The sequence below is a fragment of the Marmota flaviventris genome, chromosome 17 (genome assembly GCF_047511675.1).
Source record: "Marmota flaviventris isolate mMarFla1 chromosome 17, mMarFla1.hap1, whole genome shotgun sequence".
NCBI lineage: Eukaryota > Metazoa > Chordata > Mammalia > Rodentia > Sciuridae > Marmota > Marmota flaviventris.
In genome coordinates this window covers 77,372,836-77,386,691 of record NC_092514.1, presented here as the reverse complement: position 1 = coordinate 77,386,691, position 13,856 = coordinate 77,372,836, and the positions used below count along the sequence as shown (strand labels likewise).

General features: G+C 60.6%; 3 protein-coding genes across 9 annotated transcripts in view; 1 reads left to right on the top strand and 2 right to left on the bottom strand.

Annotated features, from left to right (window-relative positions):
- Positions 1–191: 191 nt before the first annotated feature.
- On the bottom strand, positions 192–7,269 carry Lrrc45 (leucine rich repeat containing 45). Of its 4 annotated transcripts, none has more exons than XM_027955594.2 (18): positions 7,209–7,269; positions 6,620–6,861; positions 6,161–6,222; positions 5,740–5,810; positions 5,312–5,490; positions 4,874–5,107; positions 3,817–3,929; positions 3,380–3,438; positions 3,058–3,135; positions 2,735–2,870; positions 2,583–2,660; positions 2,391–2,502; positions 2,226–2,296; positions 1,760–1,852; positions 1,499–1,591; positions 996–1,169; positions 773–920; positions 192–693 (listed from the first exon to the last, which is right to left on the bottom strand). In XM_027955594.2, the coding sequence occupies exons 2-18, from the start codon at positions 6,855–6,857 to the stop codon at positions 497–499; spliced, it is 2,136 nt and encodes a 711-aa protein (XP_027811395.2). In that variant the 5' UTR covers positions 6,858–6,861; positions 7,209–7,269; the 3' UTR covers positions 192–496. The 4 variants fall into 4 exon arrangements, with proteins under 4 accessions (XP_027811395.2, XP_027811397.2, XP_027811396.2 ...); XM_027955596.2 differs by having other exon boundaries at positions 4,979–5,107; XM_027955595.3 differs by having other exon boundaries at positions 7,161–7,236.
- Positions 7,270–7,443: 174 nt separating this feature from the next.
- Positions 7,444–10,283, top strand: Cenpx (centromere protein X). The gene is made up of 5 exons (XM_027955608.2): positions 7,444–7,546; positions 9,301–9,352; positions 9,439–9,492; positions 9,717–9,805; positions 9,886–10,283. The coding sequence occupies exons 1-5, from the start codon at positions 7,517–7,519 to the stop codon at positions 9,898–9,900; spliced, it is 240 nt and encodes a 79-aa protein (XP_027811409.2). The 5' UTR covers positions 7,444–7,516; the 3' UTR covers positions 9,901–10,283.
- A 1,392-nt stretch (positions 10,284–11,675) lies between these two features.
- The window catches only part of Aspscr1 (ASPSCR1 tether for SLC2A4, UBX domain containing), a 38,193-nt gene continuing 36,012 nt past the window's right edge, over positions 11,676–13,856 (bottom strand). For all 4 annotated transcript variants that reach the window (XM_027955484.2, XM_027955485.2, XM_071603076.1 and 1 more), the window contains 4 exons: positions 12,436–12,487; positions 12,109–12,178; positions 11,865–12,040; positions 11,676–11,777 (listed from right to left, as the gene is read on the bottom strand). In XM_027955484.2, the coding sequence (XP_027811285.2) occupies positions 11,764–11,777; positions 11,865–12,040; positions 12,109–12,178; positions 12,436–12,487 (312 nt within the window). In that variant the 3' untranslated portion in view covers positions 11,676–11,763. The remainder of the gene's footprint in view (positions 11,778–11,864; positions 12,041–12,108; positions 12,179–12,435; positions 12,488–13,856) is intronic.

The window sequence follows — 13,856 nt, the reverse complement described above, 5'->3', positions numbered from 1 at the left end:
GGGGACACTGCCCCCCTGCGGCCGGGAAGCCGCCGGCGAAGACGAAGACGCGGGGATCTGCAGCCCCGGGCGGGGGACCTGGCGGCCCTCCAGGCGCGCGGCCACAGCGAGCGGCGACCCCGCCCCGCCCCCGGGGGCCTTCCCGAGGGGTCGACAGCGGCGCACAGAGAAAGGCGCTGGGCCAAGAGGCATCACCGAGAGCAAAAGTTCTGTATTCCAGACTGCGCTTGCGGTGGGAACGCCCTCCCTCCGCCGCCACTGTCCCCGCGTCGCGTCGTTATGGGATTGGGACCCAGCAGCCCCTTCCTGTGCACGCGCACCCGTCCTGGCGTAGGGCTGGAGGGTCACTTTGGCTCGGGCCGCACGCCCATGGGCCGCCAGGTTTGTTTGTCCCCATGGTTGAAAAGGCCTGAACTCAAGGCCTGCCCTTGAGGAAGGATGCTTCGAGGGATGCCACCCCTCGGTTCTCCCAAGGCGATCCTGCTTTCCTTGCCTTTCACTTTGGGGGACTCAGAGATCTCAGGGGAGACCCCTGGACATAAGCCAAGACGGCATTTTGTAGGAAGCTCGCCCGCTGGGCCTCCTCGTCCCGGATGCGCGCGATTTCAGCCTCTTTGAGTCTCAGCTTCTCTCGAAGGGACGCGTTCTCGCTCTCCTTGTCCAGCAGCGCCTCCCGGTGGTCACTCGCGATCACTGCAGGCGAGGGGCTCAGTGAGAAGGGGCAGCCGCTGAGACCCGTTCCTGCTCACTCTCAGGCCAGGTGTGAACGCACCTTTCAGCTGTCGTTCCAGGGCTGCCACTTTCTCCCTCAGAGTCTCCTGGGCTGTCAGCTCGGCCCGCAGGCGGCCCATCTGCTCCTGCAGCTCCACTCGCACTCTGGTCACCTCGGCTACCTTTTCCTGGTCTTTGTTGCTTAACTCCTGTGGGGTATGGGGATGAGACCCAGCAGCAGCAGCAGGCACCCCTGGGACCTGCATCCCTGGAAACCCCACTACCTGCTGCAGCTCCTCTATGCGCCGTCGCTGCCCCTCCACCTGCAGGCTGAGCTGGCTGGCCCGCGCCTGGGCCTCAGCCACTGTCTGCTTCTGCTGTAGGCAGGTGCCCTGAGCTTCATCCCGGGCTTGCGCCAGCAGCCGCAGCTTCTCCTCCAGATGAGCCAGGTGCTGTTGCTGCGGGCATGGGAGGCACTGCTGCCCCAGGGCCTCCTGGCCTGAGCAACAGTACACATATGCACCGACTCCCACCTCTGGGCAAGCTGAGGGAGGCTCCACAGTGCCACTTGTTATCTCTGTGCCTCCAGGACCATCCCCTGGTGCAACCCCAGGCCTGAGCCTAGCCCCGTTGGTTCCTGGTGCTGCCCTCTCCCCTCTCAGAGGCCTAGCTGTGGGGCCCACAGCCCTGGCCTTGCCCACGTTAGCCACATTCCCAAGGGCTCAATAGTCCCACAGGCCTTGCAGGGTACTGCAACCAGCCATGTGTACCTGTGGCCCTGCCTCACCTCCTCCAGGCGGGCCTGGTTCCTGGCCTTGATGAGCTCCTCCTCAGCCTGGCCACGCTCGCTAAGTGCTGCTGCCTTTACACGGCTCAGCTCCTGCACCGACACCACAAGCTAGCCCATCCTGCTCTGGCCCAGGATCCCTTCTGGGCCATGGGGCTGAAACCAGGAAGGTGTGCTCCAGGGTTCCAAGACGGGACACAAGTGGAGCCGCCACCCCTCGTTCACCCTAGGCTGGAGCTTGCCTCAGTCCACGTGGCTCACCTCCTCCAAGGACAGCCTCAGAGCCTCCAGCCTCTGCAGCCTCTCCTGCATGGCCCTCTCACTTTCCTCTAGGTGCCGGGTCATGTGCTCCACCTGCCCAGGAGTGGAGTCAGAGGTCAGGGTGGGGAGGTGCAGGCTCTCCAGCCCACCCCCACGGAATCCCTGCCCTGGAAGGCACATGTCTCTGGGGGCACCCTGAGGGTGCTGGTAGGAGCCAAGTACAAGGGCACAGCCCAGCCCTGGTGCCCTAGGATGCATGCCAGAGCAGGGCAGGTGGGCATCCCTTTGCCTGTGGGGAGCACACATCAGATTGCACTATACAACGCACACACATTGCCTGCCATCAGCAACTCAAGGCCAGTGAGGGGACCCCATGAGGGGTGGGCTTTGGGGCCATGGCAGCCTGTCTGTATGCACCAGGTGGATGAGGGAACCAGAGGCCCCATGATGTGCACCAAGAATGCACCTCCTTGAAGCGCAGTTTTTCGGAGTCCTCCATGTTCTGTCTGGCCCTTCTCTTCTCCATATCCAAGCGCTCTAAAGCACAGGAAGAAAGTGTGATGAACCTTCTCTGGGATGCTCCATCCCTGGGGCTCCCTGTCCCCTCAGTGGCAGGCCTGCCTGGGCCTACCCTCAGCCTGGACCACTCGAATCTTCAGCTCAGCTGATGTGTTGGTTAGCTCCTGCCTGGTCAGAAACAGCTCTTCCTGCTGAGACTTTAACTTCCGCTCCAACTCATCCACCTGGAAAGCCAGCAGCATGGGCCGGAGCTGGGCCTGGCCCCATCTTGGCTCCCTGGGTGGTGACCCCATGCCTCTCATACCTGGTTTCGAAGCAGCAGGTTCTTTTCATTGGCAGCAGACAAGTCTCTGAGGAGCTTAGACTCCCGTTCTGCAGCTTCCTGAGTTGGGTGTGGGGTGAGTACCACTGGTTACACTGCTGCCACCCCCACCTGCCCACCCGCACGTGCCCCACCTGCTGCTCCAGCCTGCGTTCTTTCTCTTCCCTCTGTGACAGACTCAGCCGTTCCTGCTCTGCCGTGGCCAGCAGCTCCCCCAGGTCCTGGGACTTCTGCTCTGACAGAGCCAGGGCAGCCTCAGTCATCTGCAGTCTGCAAGAAGAAGGGCCAGCCAGCTCCGCCCCAACTCCATCAGCAATGTCCAGGGGTCTCTCTCCTGCAAACCCAGCCAGCACTCACCTCTCACAGAGACCATTCGTGAGTAACCACTGCCTCTGCCTATGCACAGGCCGTACTCCCTTCCCCTGCCCCCTGGGCACAGCTCCAGTGTTCTGCTTACTTGGCCTTGAGGGCATTGATGATGGAGTGCCTCTCCTTCAGGGCTTCCTGAAGCTGCCCCACCCGTGCTGCCGATGCCCTGTGTGCAGAGGAGGGTCTGAGAAGCCCAAATCCGGGAGCCCTCCCTGGCCTGCCGAGCAGCCGTGGTTCCTTCTGCACCTGCGGCTCACCAAACTCGGAGCTGAGAGGGTGTGTTGCACCTGCACTGACCCTCCAGCCCTCCTGGGGAAGCTCACAATACAACTCATTCTCATTCTCAGGCAAGTGACCCCAGGTGTGCAGCTGAGCTGCAGCCCCGCCTCCCCAACCCTGGGCCCACTCACTGGCTGCTCCTGGCCATCTCTTCTCGCTGCTTATCGATTGTCTCCATCAAATCCAGAAACTGGGGACAGAACAGGCCAAACCCTCTTCAGGGTCCAGAGACTGCTTGCCCTGCCCTGACCAAGCAAAGGAGAGCAGACGCCCACCTACACAGTTGGGCAACACTCAGCCCCTGGCCCCACTGCCTCATTCAAAGGAAAAGTGCCCTGCAGAGAGGAGCTGGAGGCTGGGACACTGGCTCTCACGTGGCACAAGGAAGTAGGACCAGGAGGTCACCTTGGGGGTGGTTATCTGTGCCTCAGAGGCTCCAAGGTCTGGAGGAAGGAAAGATGGGTATAGCACGGGTGCGAGGGAGTAGAGAGCGGGCCACAGCCAGCTGCATCCACAGCAGCCAGACTGGGCTTGGGCAGCTCCGAGGTCTGTGAGGGTGTCTGCTTACCTGCTTGGACTTCTCCTCCTGGAGGTACTGGACCTCCTTGCTGAGCAGGTGGGTGCGGGTCTGGGTCTCCTGGAAGGCAGTATGCCGGTCCTGGTTGTGCTCCATGGCTTGCTCTGTTGGAAGGAGCTGTATTACCCACTGGGTGGCTGTCTGCTCAGCCTTAGGAAAGGCAGAAGACTGGCCCAGCCCTGCACCGGCTATACTGGAAAAATGGCCATTTGGGAACCAACACTGTGGCAGGCACCATCTCTAACAAATCGACACACCCGCTTCCAGTACAGGGGTCGGGGGCTGGATGCAGGAGGTGCCTGGTATGGGGGCATCTCTTGCACATCTGAGGAGGTCACTGCACCACAAGGTGGCCACCATGCTGGAGCATCTGTCCTCCACCACAAAGGTTGAGGGCCACTGTACGACCTTAACAGGTATTCTGCAAAGACTTAGGCAGCTGTAGGAATCAAAAGCCCTTTCAACAGCTACTGCTTGCATGGAGGAAGGGCTAGGAACAGTGAGAACTTGGAGATGACAGAGGGTTAGGCAGAACCATCAGGAGGTGACCCTGGGGCAGAGGAGTGTGGAAGAGGCCATGGTCCAGACTCTGGGCCCATACTCAGACTTCTGTGGCTAGCATTGTGCAATAGATGGAGAGTTATAAGATGTGGATCTGCTATCCTGGGGCTGAGGTGTCATCCACAGGGACTTGGGGGAGGGGTCACCAGTAGGAGAGGCCATAGCTCAGGCAGAAGCAGCATAGGTCATGTGGCCCTGTACCTACAGGGCTCATATGCACAGCCACAAACACAAGGATGACCAGGAGACAAATACCAAGAAAATACCCTCCCTAGCTAGGGCCAGGGCTCCTAGTCACAGGGCCCCAGTTTGCCAGTCTGTGAAATGTGACATCCCTCCCCCATACGGGGTCCTAAGAACTGAACGAGCACATGGCTAAGTCCTCGACAGCAACAAGCAGCAGGCACCTAGTGGGGGGGGGGGGTCTTCTGCTCTTCCCTCATCTTCCTGGTGCCTACCTAGGCTGGGCTACTCCTGATAAGCTTACCTGTCCACAGCCCTGAGCTGCCCCCTCCCATGGTGGACAGGCCTCTGTCAAAGGGCTTCATGCCTTGCTCCAAACTGAGCAGCAAGCAGCCTCGTGCACCCGTACCCACGGCTCTGAGGACATCACTGGGGACGTTGTTCCCAGCCAGGTCCAGCCTCCACAGGGTTCTGTTGCTGGGGAGACAGTTCACCAGGGCCCGGCCCCCCAGGAGGCCAACGTTATTCCAGCGCAGGTCTGGAAGGAAACCTGTTGTCACTAGATGGAAGGCACCTGGCAGGGTGGGGGAGCTGGCCTAGCCCATGTTGCTGCCTTTGCCTATGGTTGCCAACAAAGCAGGAAGCCCAGCCCACTCCTTCCAGCAGCAGAGGGATGAGGGAGCAGGGGATGAAGGAGACGCCCCAGGTCCCACCAGGGAAGCCGGAGTGCAGAAAGCCTCACCCAGCTGCTGGAGGGTGGCATTGCCCTTTAGGGCCAGGGCCAGCTCCTCTGCCCCCTTGTGACTGATCTGGTTGTTGCGGAGGTCCAACTGCTGCAGGGTGCTGTTGGCTGCCAAGCCCCCACAGAAGGTGGCAAAGGCATCTTCCCATGTGCCCAGGTTGTTCCACTCCAGAGTGAGGCTGTGGGAAGGGGACTCGAGGTGCTCAGCCCAGTGGAGCACCTGACCTAGGGGGACCCAGGGCCTACAGATTACAGAGGCTGTGGGTTCAGGTCTCTGGTAGAGGTAGAGGTTGGAGTCTCCTGAGTGATTCATACCCACCTACTCCCCACCAACGGGTATGGAACCCAGACAACAGGACTATGTCCTCTGGGGCCAGCCCCGAGCCACAGGGACCTGGGAGGTGCAGGTGGGTTGGATGGTGCTGTACCTCTGAATGGACTGGTTCTGTCGAAGGAGTTTTCCCAGAGCCTCAGCCCCTGCAGCTCGAAGGTTATTGCCCTAGGATAGGAACAGCCTGGCCAATTACTTCCTGTCACCCTAGTAGGTTCTGAATTCCACATCCCTACCCCTTAGAGCTTTGGTCGGGCAGTAGACAAGAGCAGGGAGGCAAGCTCTGGAAAAGGCACATGTCCTTTCAGAACCTAGTTTCCCTGTATCCTGGGACGGGTGCACTCAGCGTTTATGGGAGCACTGCCCTCAACACACACATGTGTGGTTCAATCAGAAGGGAGTCATGGAGGCCCTGGGCGCCAGAAGATCTTACAGACATGGTTTCTGGCCACTGTCAAGACCCAGACCCTAGGACCCTGCATTTCCCCCTCTCCTACCCAAAGTGCAGGCGGGCTCACCTTCAGATCCAGAAACCGAATGACAGTGTTGGCACACAGCCCTTGGAGCAGTAGTGTGGTTCCTGGATAAAGAAGATGAGTGGTCACTCTCTGCCTCTGCTGGCCCTGAGCCCTCACTGTGGGCCCCATCTCAGGGCATCTCCCCAGACACAGGAAGGAGGACTGCCCTGTTGTTCCCACTGTTCTGGGTTTACAATGGAAATCAGTCTTCTTGCTCCTTGTAAAGTTAGTTTGAAACATCTGCTGCCCTGCCAGGCAGCACTGGGCTGCTGAGACCTCCTCTTCCTCAGCTATACAGGGAAACTGCCCTCTGCTCCCAGGTTTGGGGAGGGGACACTTTCTCACTTTAGGATATACAGAGAAGAGGAAACAATCAAGTGGCACAGAAAAATTCCCTGCCTGCAGCTACAGAGGCCAGCCCTTTAAGTTGCAGAGGCCACCTGCAGCTCAGGCACCCACCTTCCTCGCTCAGCATACAGTCGCTAAGGACGAGCTCTGTCAACAGTGTCTGATTCTGCAGCAGCTTGCCCAAGGCCCTGCAGGTGTCCACCGTCAGGCTCTGCGTGGCCAGGTCCAGCCGGCCCCGTGGAAGCTGGTGCAGTTGCTGCAGGACAGCCTCCTGGGGTTCGGACCCACTCTCCTTGCACAGGCGGCTGTAGGAACGCCGGAACTCCTCCATGTCCTCGCTCCCCTTCATGCTCCTAGAGACAGGCTCCACATGAGCCAGCTGGGCAGGCGACCGAGGGGCCTCCTCCCTGGGGGCCTACACCTAACTGCGGGAGGGACAGCCGCTAAACACCCGGCTCAGCGCGGGCACTCGTGGCGATCGGCGCCTCGAACGACGGGGGCTGAGGGTGAATTTCGCTAATCCTAAGGGGGAGGCCTAGGAGAGTGGGATGGGAAGGTGGATGGATGGTCGGGACCGCTCAAGGAGGGCGTCCCAGGTTGGCAAGGGAGGTCAAGGAAGCAGGCAGGCGCGTCGCACGTACCCCGAACCCACCCTACGGACCCCGCGGCTCCTAGCCCGCCCTCGCGCCGCAGAACCCACTAGCAGCCTCCGCACTTCCCGCTGCCCGGGCGCCACGGTATCCAGGAAGAGCAGAGGACGCCGGGAACGACGCAGGGGACTACAACTCCCAGGAGGCGTTGCGGAGGAGTTGCTCACCAAGAACCAATGAGAGAGAAGGGCGGGCGCGCGCTGCAGAATGCAAGCCTAGGGACTCCGGCTCATTGGCTGGGACGTGGCGGTGTGGGGGCGGGGTTACAGGGGAAGCGCTCCGTATCATTGGCCAGGGGTGTGACCAGGCTCATTGGCTGAGGCGCAGGTTTCGCGGAGCGCGAGCTGCGGTGGCGGTCATGGAAGGATCCTGTGCGGGCTTCCGGAAGGTGAGACCCATGGCTGGCGGGCTGAAGGTGCTCACGCTGCAGCCCCAGCGTGACACCTGAAAGGGCCCGAAGCCTGTCCGCGCGCTCTTCAAGGGCGAGGTATCGCGGCCAGACTGAGGGGTCTGCGGAGGCAGCCGGGCCGCCGCCCGCCCCTCGGTTCCACGGAAGAGTCGGCGCGCCGTCCAGCCTCGGAGCCGCAGGGCGTCCCACACCGCCCGGCTGCACGCTGGCCGGGCTCTGTCGGGGCAGAGGCGGCTGCGGCCTGCGTACTCACCGTGTGCGGGCGAAGCTGCCGCGCGGAGGCGTTCCCTGGGCCGGGATAGCCCCGGGCCCCGAGGACCTGGTCTTGGAGAGGAGGAGTTGCGGATCCCAGAGGGAAAGTCACTGCGGCTTGGGCACTGCCTTGAGACAAGACCCCGGGAGGGTCACAGCCTGTCGGGCTTTGGATTAAGCCCACCTGGACAGCTAGATCCTTGCGGGCTTTGGCTAGAGCTGGGGTTGTGGCCGTTACACACACGCAGGCGTCCTCAGCGAGGGTGACAGAGGGGACTTGTAGCCTTGTGAGGCCTGTGTGGTGGGGCCCCGGAGCTTGGCATGTTCACAGTGCCTTTGCTGATCCTGCCTTCCTGGAAGTCACTGCAGAATGACTCCAGCAGCTGTCGTCCAGCCCCAGGCAGTGGCTGCCTCTCCTGCGTGGTCTTCCAGGGCAGCATGCCAGGGGTCCTGGAGAAAACGGGGAAGGAGGCGCCTTCTCTGCCTCTTCTAGTACCCTCTTGGTATAGCACTTGATAAGCAGAACCAGCAGGTGGCACTAGGCTCCTGTTCTCGTTGACAGGACCCCTTCTGGCCACTGGGCTGTCTTCCCAACAGGTTCTTCACCAGCTCTCAGAACTTTGCCTCTGCATTCACTTTTGCCCATGCTTCTCTGCGCTGGGTGAGACGGTGTGGCCTCCCTGTGGCTGATGCTAGTGGCCTGGTGGGTGCTAGCTCACCCTCCCCTGTGTGACAGCCTGTTGTCTGGGCTCCTGGGTGCCCATTGCTGCTGCCCTCCCTCTTCTCCACTTGGCCCCACAAACTGCATGGGTTCTTCTTGTCCAGCTGCCCTGACCCCCAGGTTCACTCACCATATCACAGAATGGTGTCATCCTTTCAGGTGTCAAGCCACACAGAGGGAAGCCCAACAGCTAGGCCCCACAGCAGAGCCTACTTTTAAGACCTCAGCAGCCCAGTCTTTCCACGACAGTGCCCTTCCACCCACAACCTGGAAATGGCACCCAATTTCCTGCCAAGGAGAGCTTAACAGGTTTCGGGCCTCTGTCCAGCCCCTGCCTAGCTAACTGCAGCCCAACTCCTGCTCCCACCACACCGGTCACCTCCACCAGAACAATGGTGCCCCTTAGCACCCACTATGCAGCATGCAGCTGGTGCCCAGTGAGACAGTATTGGTGGGCACATCTTCCCAGGGCTCTGCTTCCTCATGGAGAGCCACTGCCCCTCAGGCCCCAGGGGTGGGTGATGCAACAAAACCTCTCCCTTTCTTTCTCCCCAGAGCCCCGAGGGTGCAGGTGGCTCCCAATGGGATTTCTTATCCCTAAAGGGGGTCCCACAGGTCCCCCTACCAGCCCCCCTGGATAAACTCTTCCCCCTCAGCACAGCCAGATGCCTCCCTGATCCTGAGACCCTGGGGTGGCAGTGCTTTCAGCTGGAAGTCAACCCGTTCCTTCCAGAAGGGGTTGACCCTCCCTCCCCTCCAGGAGCTGGTGAGCAGGCTGCTGCACCTGCACTTCAGGGATAGCAAGACCAAAGGTGAGTGCCAGTGGGAAGCCTGCGGGAGAAGGGGGGTGTGGGGGTGTGGGGACAGGGTCTCCTGACGGCTCTCTTGTTCCTTACAGTCAGCGGGGATGCACTGCAGCTCATGGTGGAGTTTCTGAGGATCTTTGTTGTGGGTGAGCCAAGGGCCCAGCAGCTAAAGGGCAAAGAGCATTCAGAATTCTTTTACTTTTCAACGTGAACACTAAGCTTTTCTCAGTTCCCACAAACACCTAAGCTGTGCCCCTGACAGGGAGGAGCCACAGCCTGGCTCTTCTCAGGGGTGCCAGTGGGTGCAGGGGGTGGCGCAGGGCCAGGGCTCCAGTCCCCTGACTTTCACCCCCTCACTTCTCGGCATCAGAGGCAGCTGTCCGAGGGGTGCGCCAGGCCCAGGCAGAGGGTGCAGTGCTTGTGGACGTGGACCAGTTGGAGAAGGTGCTCCCTCAGCTGGTACGTGGAGTGCAGGATGGTCAGTCTGGGGGGTCCTGGGGGGTGCCTGGCTGGCTGCTGAGTGCCCTTCTCCCCAACAGCTCCTGGATTTCTAGGGATGTTCATCCTCCCTGAGGCCACCCCCAGGGTGGCTGAGTGTCTTCTGAGGCCTGTGGGGTCTGCAGTGCATTGACAACAGTATTATCACCTGGTTCCCAAGAACCTCCTCCAGTGTTTGAAGGACACTAAGGACCTAGCATTCGGTGCCCTTAATAGTATCCCGTCCCCGTGGCTCCCAGCTGATGAGACTCTGGGACACACAGGCAGGTACAGGGAACAGGCGGACTGGCCTGCTTCCCAATCCCAGCCATGCCACCACGTGGTGTATGGTGTATTGTAGCCACCCCAGCATTAGAGCCTACCAGCAGCCTGTTAGCCATATGGGCCTCCCCTAGAGGATGCCCCCCCCCCCCCCCCCCCCCCGCCAAGCTGTAAATTTATTCCCACAGACGAACACCAATAAATCAACATCTCTTCTCCCAGGCTTTGCCTTGTTCTTCCTGGTCACCAAAGTCAAGTTGCTTCAAAGCCTTAGCCTGCATGTCCCCTTTCATCCATCTTGGTAGAATGAAGCCACACCCTTAGGAAGGAGAGGATGGGCAACAAATGCCATGTGTGCACTGCCCACCAGGGACTAGGCCAGGCCACAAAGACAAGAGCCTCTACACATGTGGCCAGCTCTCCTAAAACATACTCTTCCGTTCACAGGCCGCAGCAGGCAGTCATGTCCAAGAGCATTGCCATGTGCTGGTCTCAGGCCACGGGGCCCACTTACTATGGCCAGGACCAGGATACACAGGATGAGAGGGACCCAGAGACCAGATAGATGCTTCTAGGTCTTGTACCTGCTTCAAAGCCATGCTGAAATGAAAAAGGGCCTCTCCCATCCCTGCTCGCCAATGGCCCCAAGCAAAGTACAGGTCAGCTGCAGGCCATGCACACTGCCCGCCTCAGCAATGCAAGGCTGTGTGGTCCCATGCAGGAGGTCTGGCAGTCCCAACGCTCAGACTGGCCAGCTAGCTCCACTTGTGCTGGAATTCAGGAGGCACACAGGGTCTTCTATTCCTGTTCCCAGCAGCACCTTGTAGGGCTGTGGAGTCCCCTCCTTGAAGCACCCAAAGCTGCTCTGTCAGAACACAGGGCAGGGACACCACTATACCACTGGGCACTTGGCATCAATTGTGGCCCCCTGGACTCCTGCAGGTTTCAGGTCTGGCGGGGGATGGGCACGTTTGGAGGGTGTGTATTCAGGCCCCAGGGCAGGACGGACAGCGCCTGCTCCTGCTAGGGCCCAGAGTAGCCTTGGAGAACCTTTGGAGGCAGGAGCTGGCCTGGGCATAAGCCCCACAGGTCCAAGGAGCAGCTGGGTAGGCAAGGGACTGCTCTGAGCTCCTGTGTGTCCCCACTCAGCAGGTGGGTGTCTGCAGAAGTCAGGAGATCTGCAAGGGAGGGGCTGGCTGGTGGCGACACAAGGGCTCCAACTAGTGGAAGTGCAGGAACTGGCTCTGCAGTCCTGCTGGGGGCCCAGGAAAGGGTCACCAGGAAACCCTATGCTAGGCCCTGCCCAGGGCGGCCCTGCAGGGGTAGGGGAGTGGCCTACTTTCTCCTCCTCCTCCTTTCTAGTAGAGTACTGAGATTAATTTGGTGACAATAGGGAGAAAGCCACTGCACCTAGGGTCTGGCCTGCCCAGACCTTTTGCAGGGGACACCAGAACTCTTGTATCAGGAACACCAGTCCAGCCAGGCTTCTCGGGGCCAGCCTGGTCGCTGTGGAGGAGTGAGCGGGACAGAGGCCTGGGGGCCTTTGCTTTAGGAAGGATGATGGACAGCCTTGAGAGAAGCATGTCTTTATTCCTGCTTGGGGCGGGGCGGGGTGGGGTGGGGTGGAGTCCGGTCCTGCGGCTCTTAGATGGCAGCTCTCACCTCTTGCTGGCTGCAGCACAAACACACGGGGATGACTGTGGGTCCTGGGACCCTTGCCCACCCTGCTCAGCCAGCCCTGCCTGCCCACCACCAGCACCTGGCAGCCTCAGCCACTTGGGCACCTTGCCCGGGTTCCTCCTCATGGGTTGCACTGCCCCTGGGAGAGACCCAGGGGGTCCCAATGCCCCCTCCTCAGCTGCTGGCTCAGACTCCAGAGGCACAGCACCAGGGGTTGGCAGTGGCAGGGGAGACCTGGTGGCCCTGGACATGCACCTGGGATGAGACACAAAAGTCAATACGGCTGGCACTGCCCAGGAGACCCCTGAACCCAGGGCACTTACCTAGCCACCAGCACATCCGCTGCAGAAGGGGAGATGGTGTGTTCCAGCAGCCCTGGCTCCAGGTAGAGGCCTGCAGAGGCACAGTCTACCCTCAGTCCCTTGTGGGGGGGGGGGGGACTCCCCCACCTTCCACCCACACTCAGCTCTGGGAGGGTGTTTGCCTGGGCAGGGAAGTAGGCATCTGGGTACAGACCTTCCCTCTAAGACCCACATGAGGTCCCCAGACTGAATACCCTCCAGGACTTCCTGCTTTGGGCATCAAATAAGCTGGGATTCATGGTACAGGGCAGTTGGCCAGGGTCAGCAGCATGGTGGTCTCCCACTCACCTGTTGGTTCCTCAGCTCCGAAGTGTACGAGGGCAGCAGGGAAGAGGTTTGCCTGCAAAGGGGAGGGGGCTCAGGGGCTGTGCAGCAGTCTGCTGGGATGGCCACGTCTCCTCCCTACAACAGCCTGCCCAGTTTGGATAGGGACCCAAAGGACCGCCCCAAGCCCCACCTGGAAGTGCACTTATTTCTGTGACTCCTGCATTTCCCGTCTCTTCCCTCCCACCCTTCTGCCCTCGGCAGGGTGAGTAGTCAGCACTCTGGGGGCCAACTTCAAGGCCAACCAAGTCAGAAGGGACAGTGCTGGACAGGTGGTCTGGGAACCAAGGATGTCAGGGCAGGGCACCCTGCTGCTATCTAGGAACAGAGACCGTGAAGACAGGGGATGCCTATGACTCTGCTGACCGTCCATACTCCCCATACCTGGTATTGCCCCCAAACTGGGGGACTCTGGGCAAGGGGTCTTCCTTTGGGCTGAGGGGATGCACTCAGACCCAGTGGGAGATAACAGTGTCCTGGGAGGGCAGGCCTGGGCTTGAGGTGGGCTGCTGGTTCCCAGAGCCAAGCAGCTCTGGGGTCCCAGGCTGAGTGCCCCAGCCAAGGCAGGGCATCCCTCTGGCTAAGCCAAGAGGGCACAGGCTGCCAGAGTCCCCGAGTTCCTCATGTCCACTCAAATAAGGCTCTGAAGCCCAGGAGTCTAGCACCAATTCCTCCCCAAAGCGGGCAGGGGTGCAGGTTCCTGCTTGGGGACTGGCCTCACTTGCTTGGGCACCAGTGGGGGAATTGAAGTGTACAGGCCCACATGCCTCTGACGCCTTGGGCATGTGGCTCTGAGAGCATCAGAGCTGCAGAGGCCTGAGAGCCACCAGTCAGGGCCTCTAGATCTTCCTCCTCTCCGCCAGGGCCTCTGCACCACCAGAGGAAGGTGGGGGGCTGGGCCCAGCCAACAGGCCTGGGGCCCAAGCTATATTCCTGGAAGGAGCTACAGCTGCTAGTTGAGGGTGTTCTCTCCCCAAGGCTCCAAGCTGCTGGGAGTGCCCAGGGCTTTCCAGGTGGGTGGGGTTGGGGAACGTTAAAAGATTAATACGAGCAGGCTTCAAAGGCCAGGCCTAGGAACACTGAAACCTCAGCCTGCAGCCGGCAGCAAGGGACACAAACAAGGGCGGTGAATGCTTTGAAACCCAACTGTGGGGCAGGCATCAAAGCCTAAGAGGAGGCCTGGGGTGGGGGCCTACTCAAAGCCCCTGCAGAGGCACTGGAAACGGAAGCCTTCCTTGGTGGAGCATGGTGGTTCTTGCCCTCACGTGAGCCTCCCATGTGGCTGGCCCACCTCCACACCCAAAATACGTGTCCCTATGGGACCTGGCCAGGGTTCAGACGCAGGCCACCGCCCCACAGGCTCATCTGGGAAGTTCGCCCCATCA

Coding starts and splice junctions, on each gene's coding strand:
- Lrrc45 (XM_027955594.2), bottom strand. CDS start 6,857: ATGAAGGGGAGCGAGGACATGGAGGAGTTCCGGCGTTCCTACAGCCGC. Junction 2,661..2,734: donor AACGCAGGCTGGAGCAGCAG/GTGGGGCACGTG, acceptor CACCCAACTCAG/GAAGCTGCAGAACGGGAGTC. Junction 1,853..2,225: donor AAAAACTGCGCTTCAAGGAG/GTGCATTCTTGG, acceptor ACTCCTGGGCAG/GTGGAGCACATGACCCGGCA.
- Cenpx (XM_027955608.2), top strand. CDS start 7,517: ATGGAAGGATCCTGTGCGGGCTTCCGGAAG. Junction 7,547..9,300: donor CCTGTGCGGGCTTCCGGAAG/GTGAGACCCATG, acceptor CCTCCCCTCCAG/GAGCTGGTGAGCAGGCTGCT. Junction 9,353..9,438: donor CAGGGATAGCAAGACCAAAG/GTGAGTGCCAGT, acceptor TGTTCCTTACAG/TCAGCGGGGATGCACTGCAG.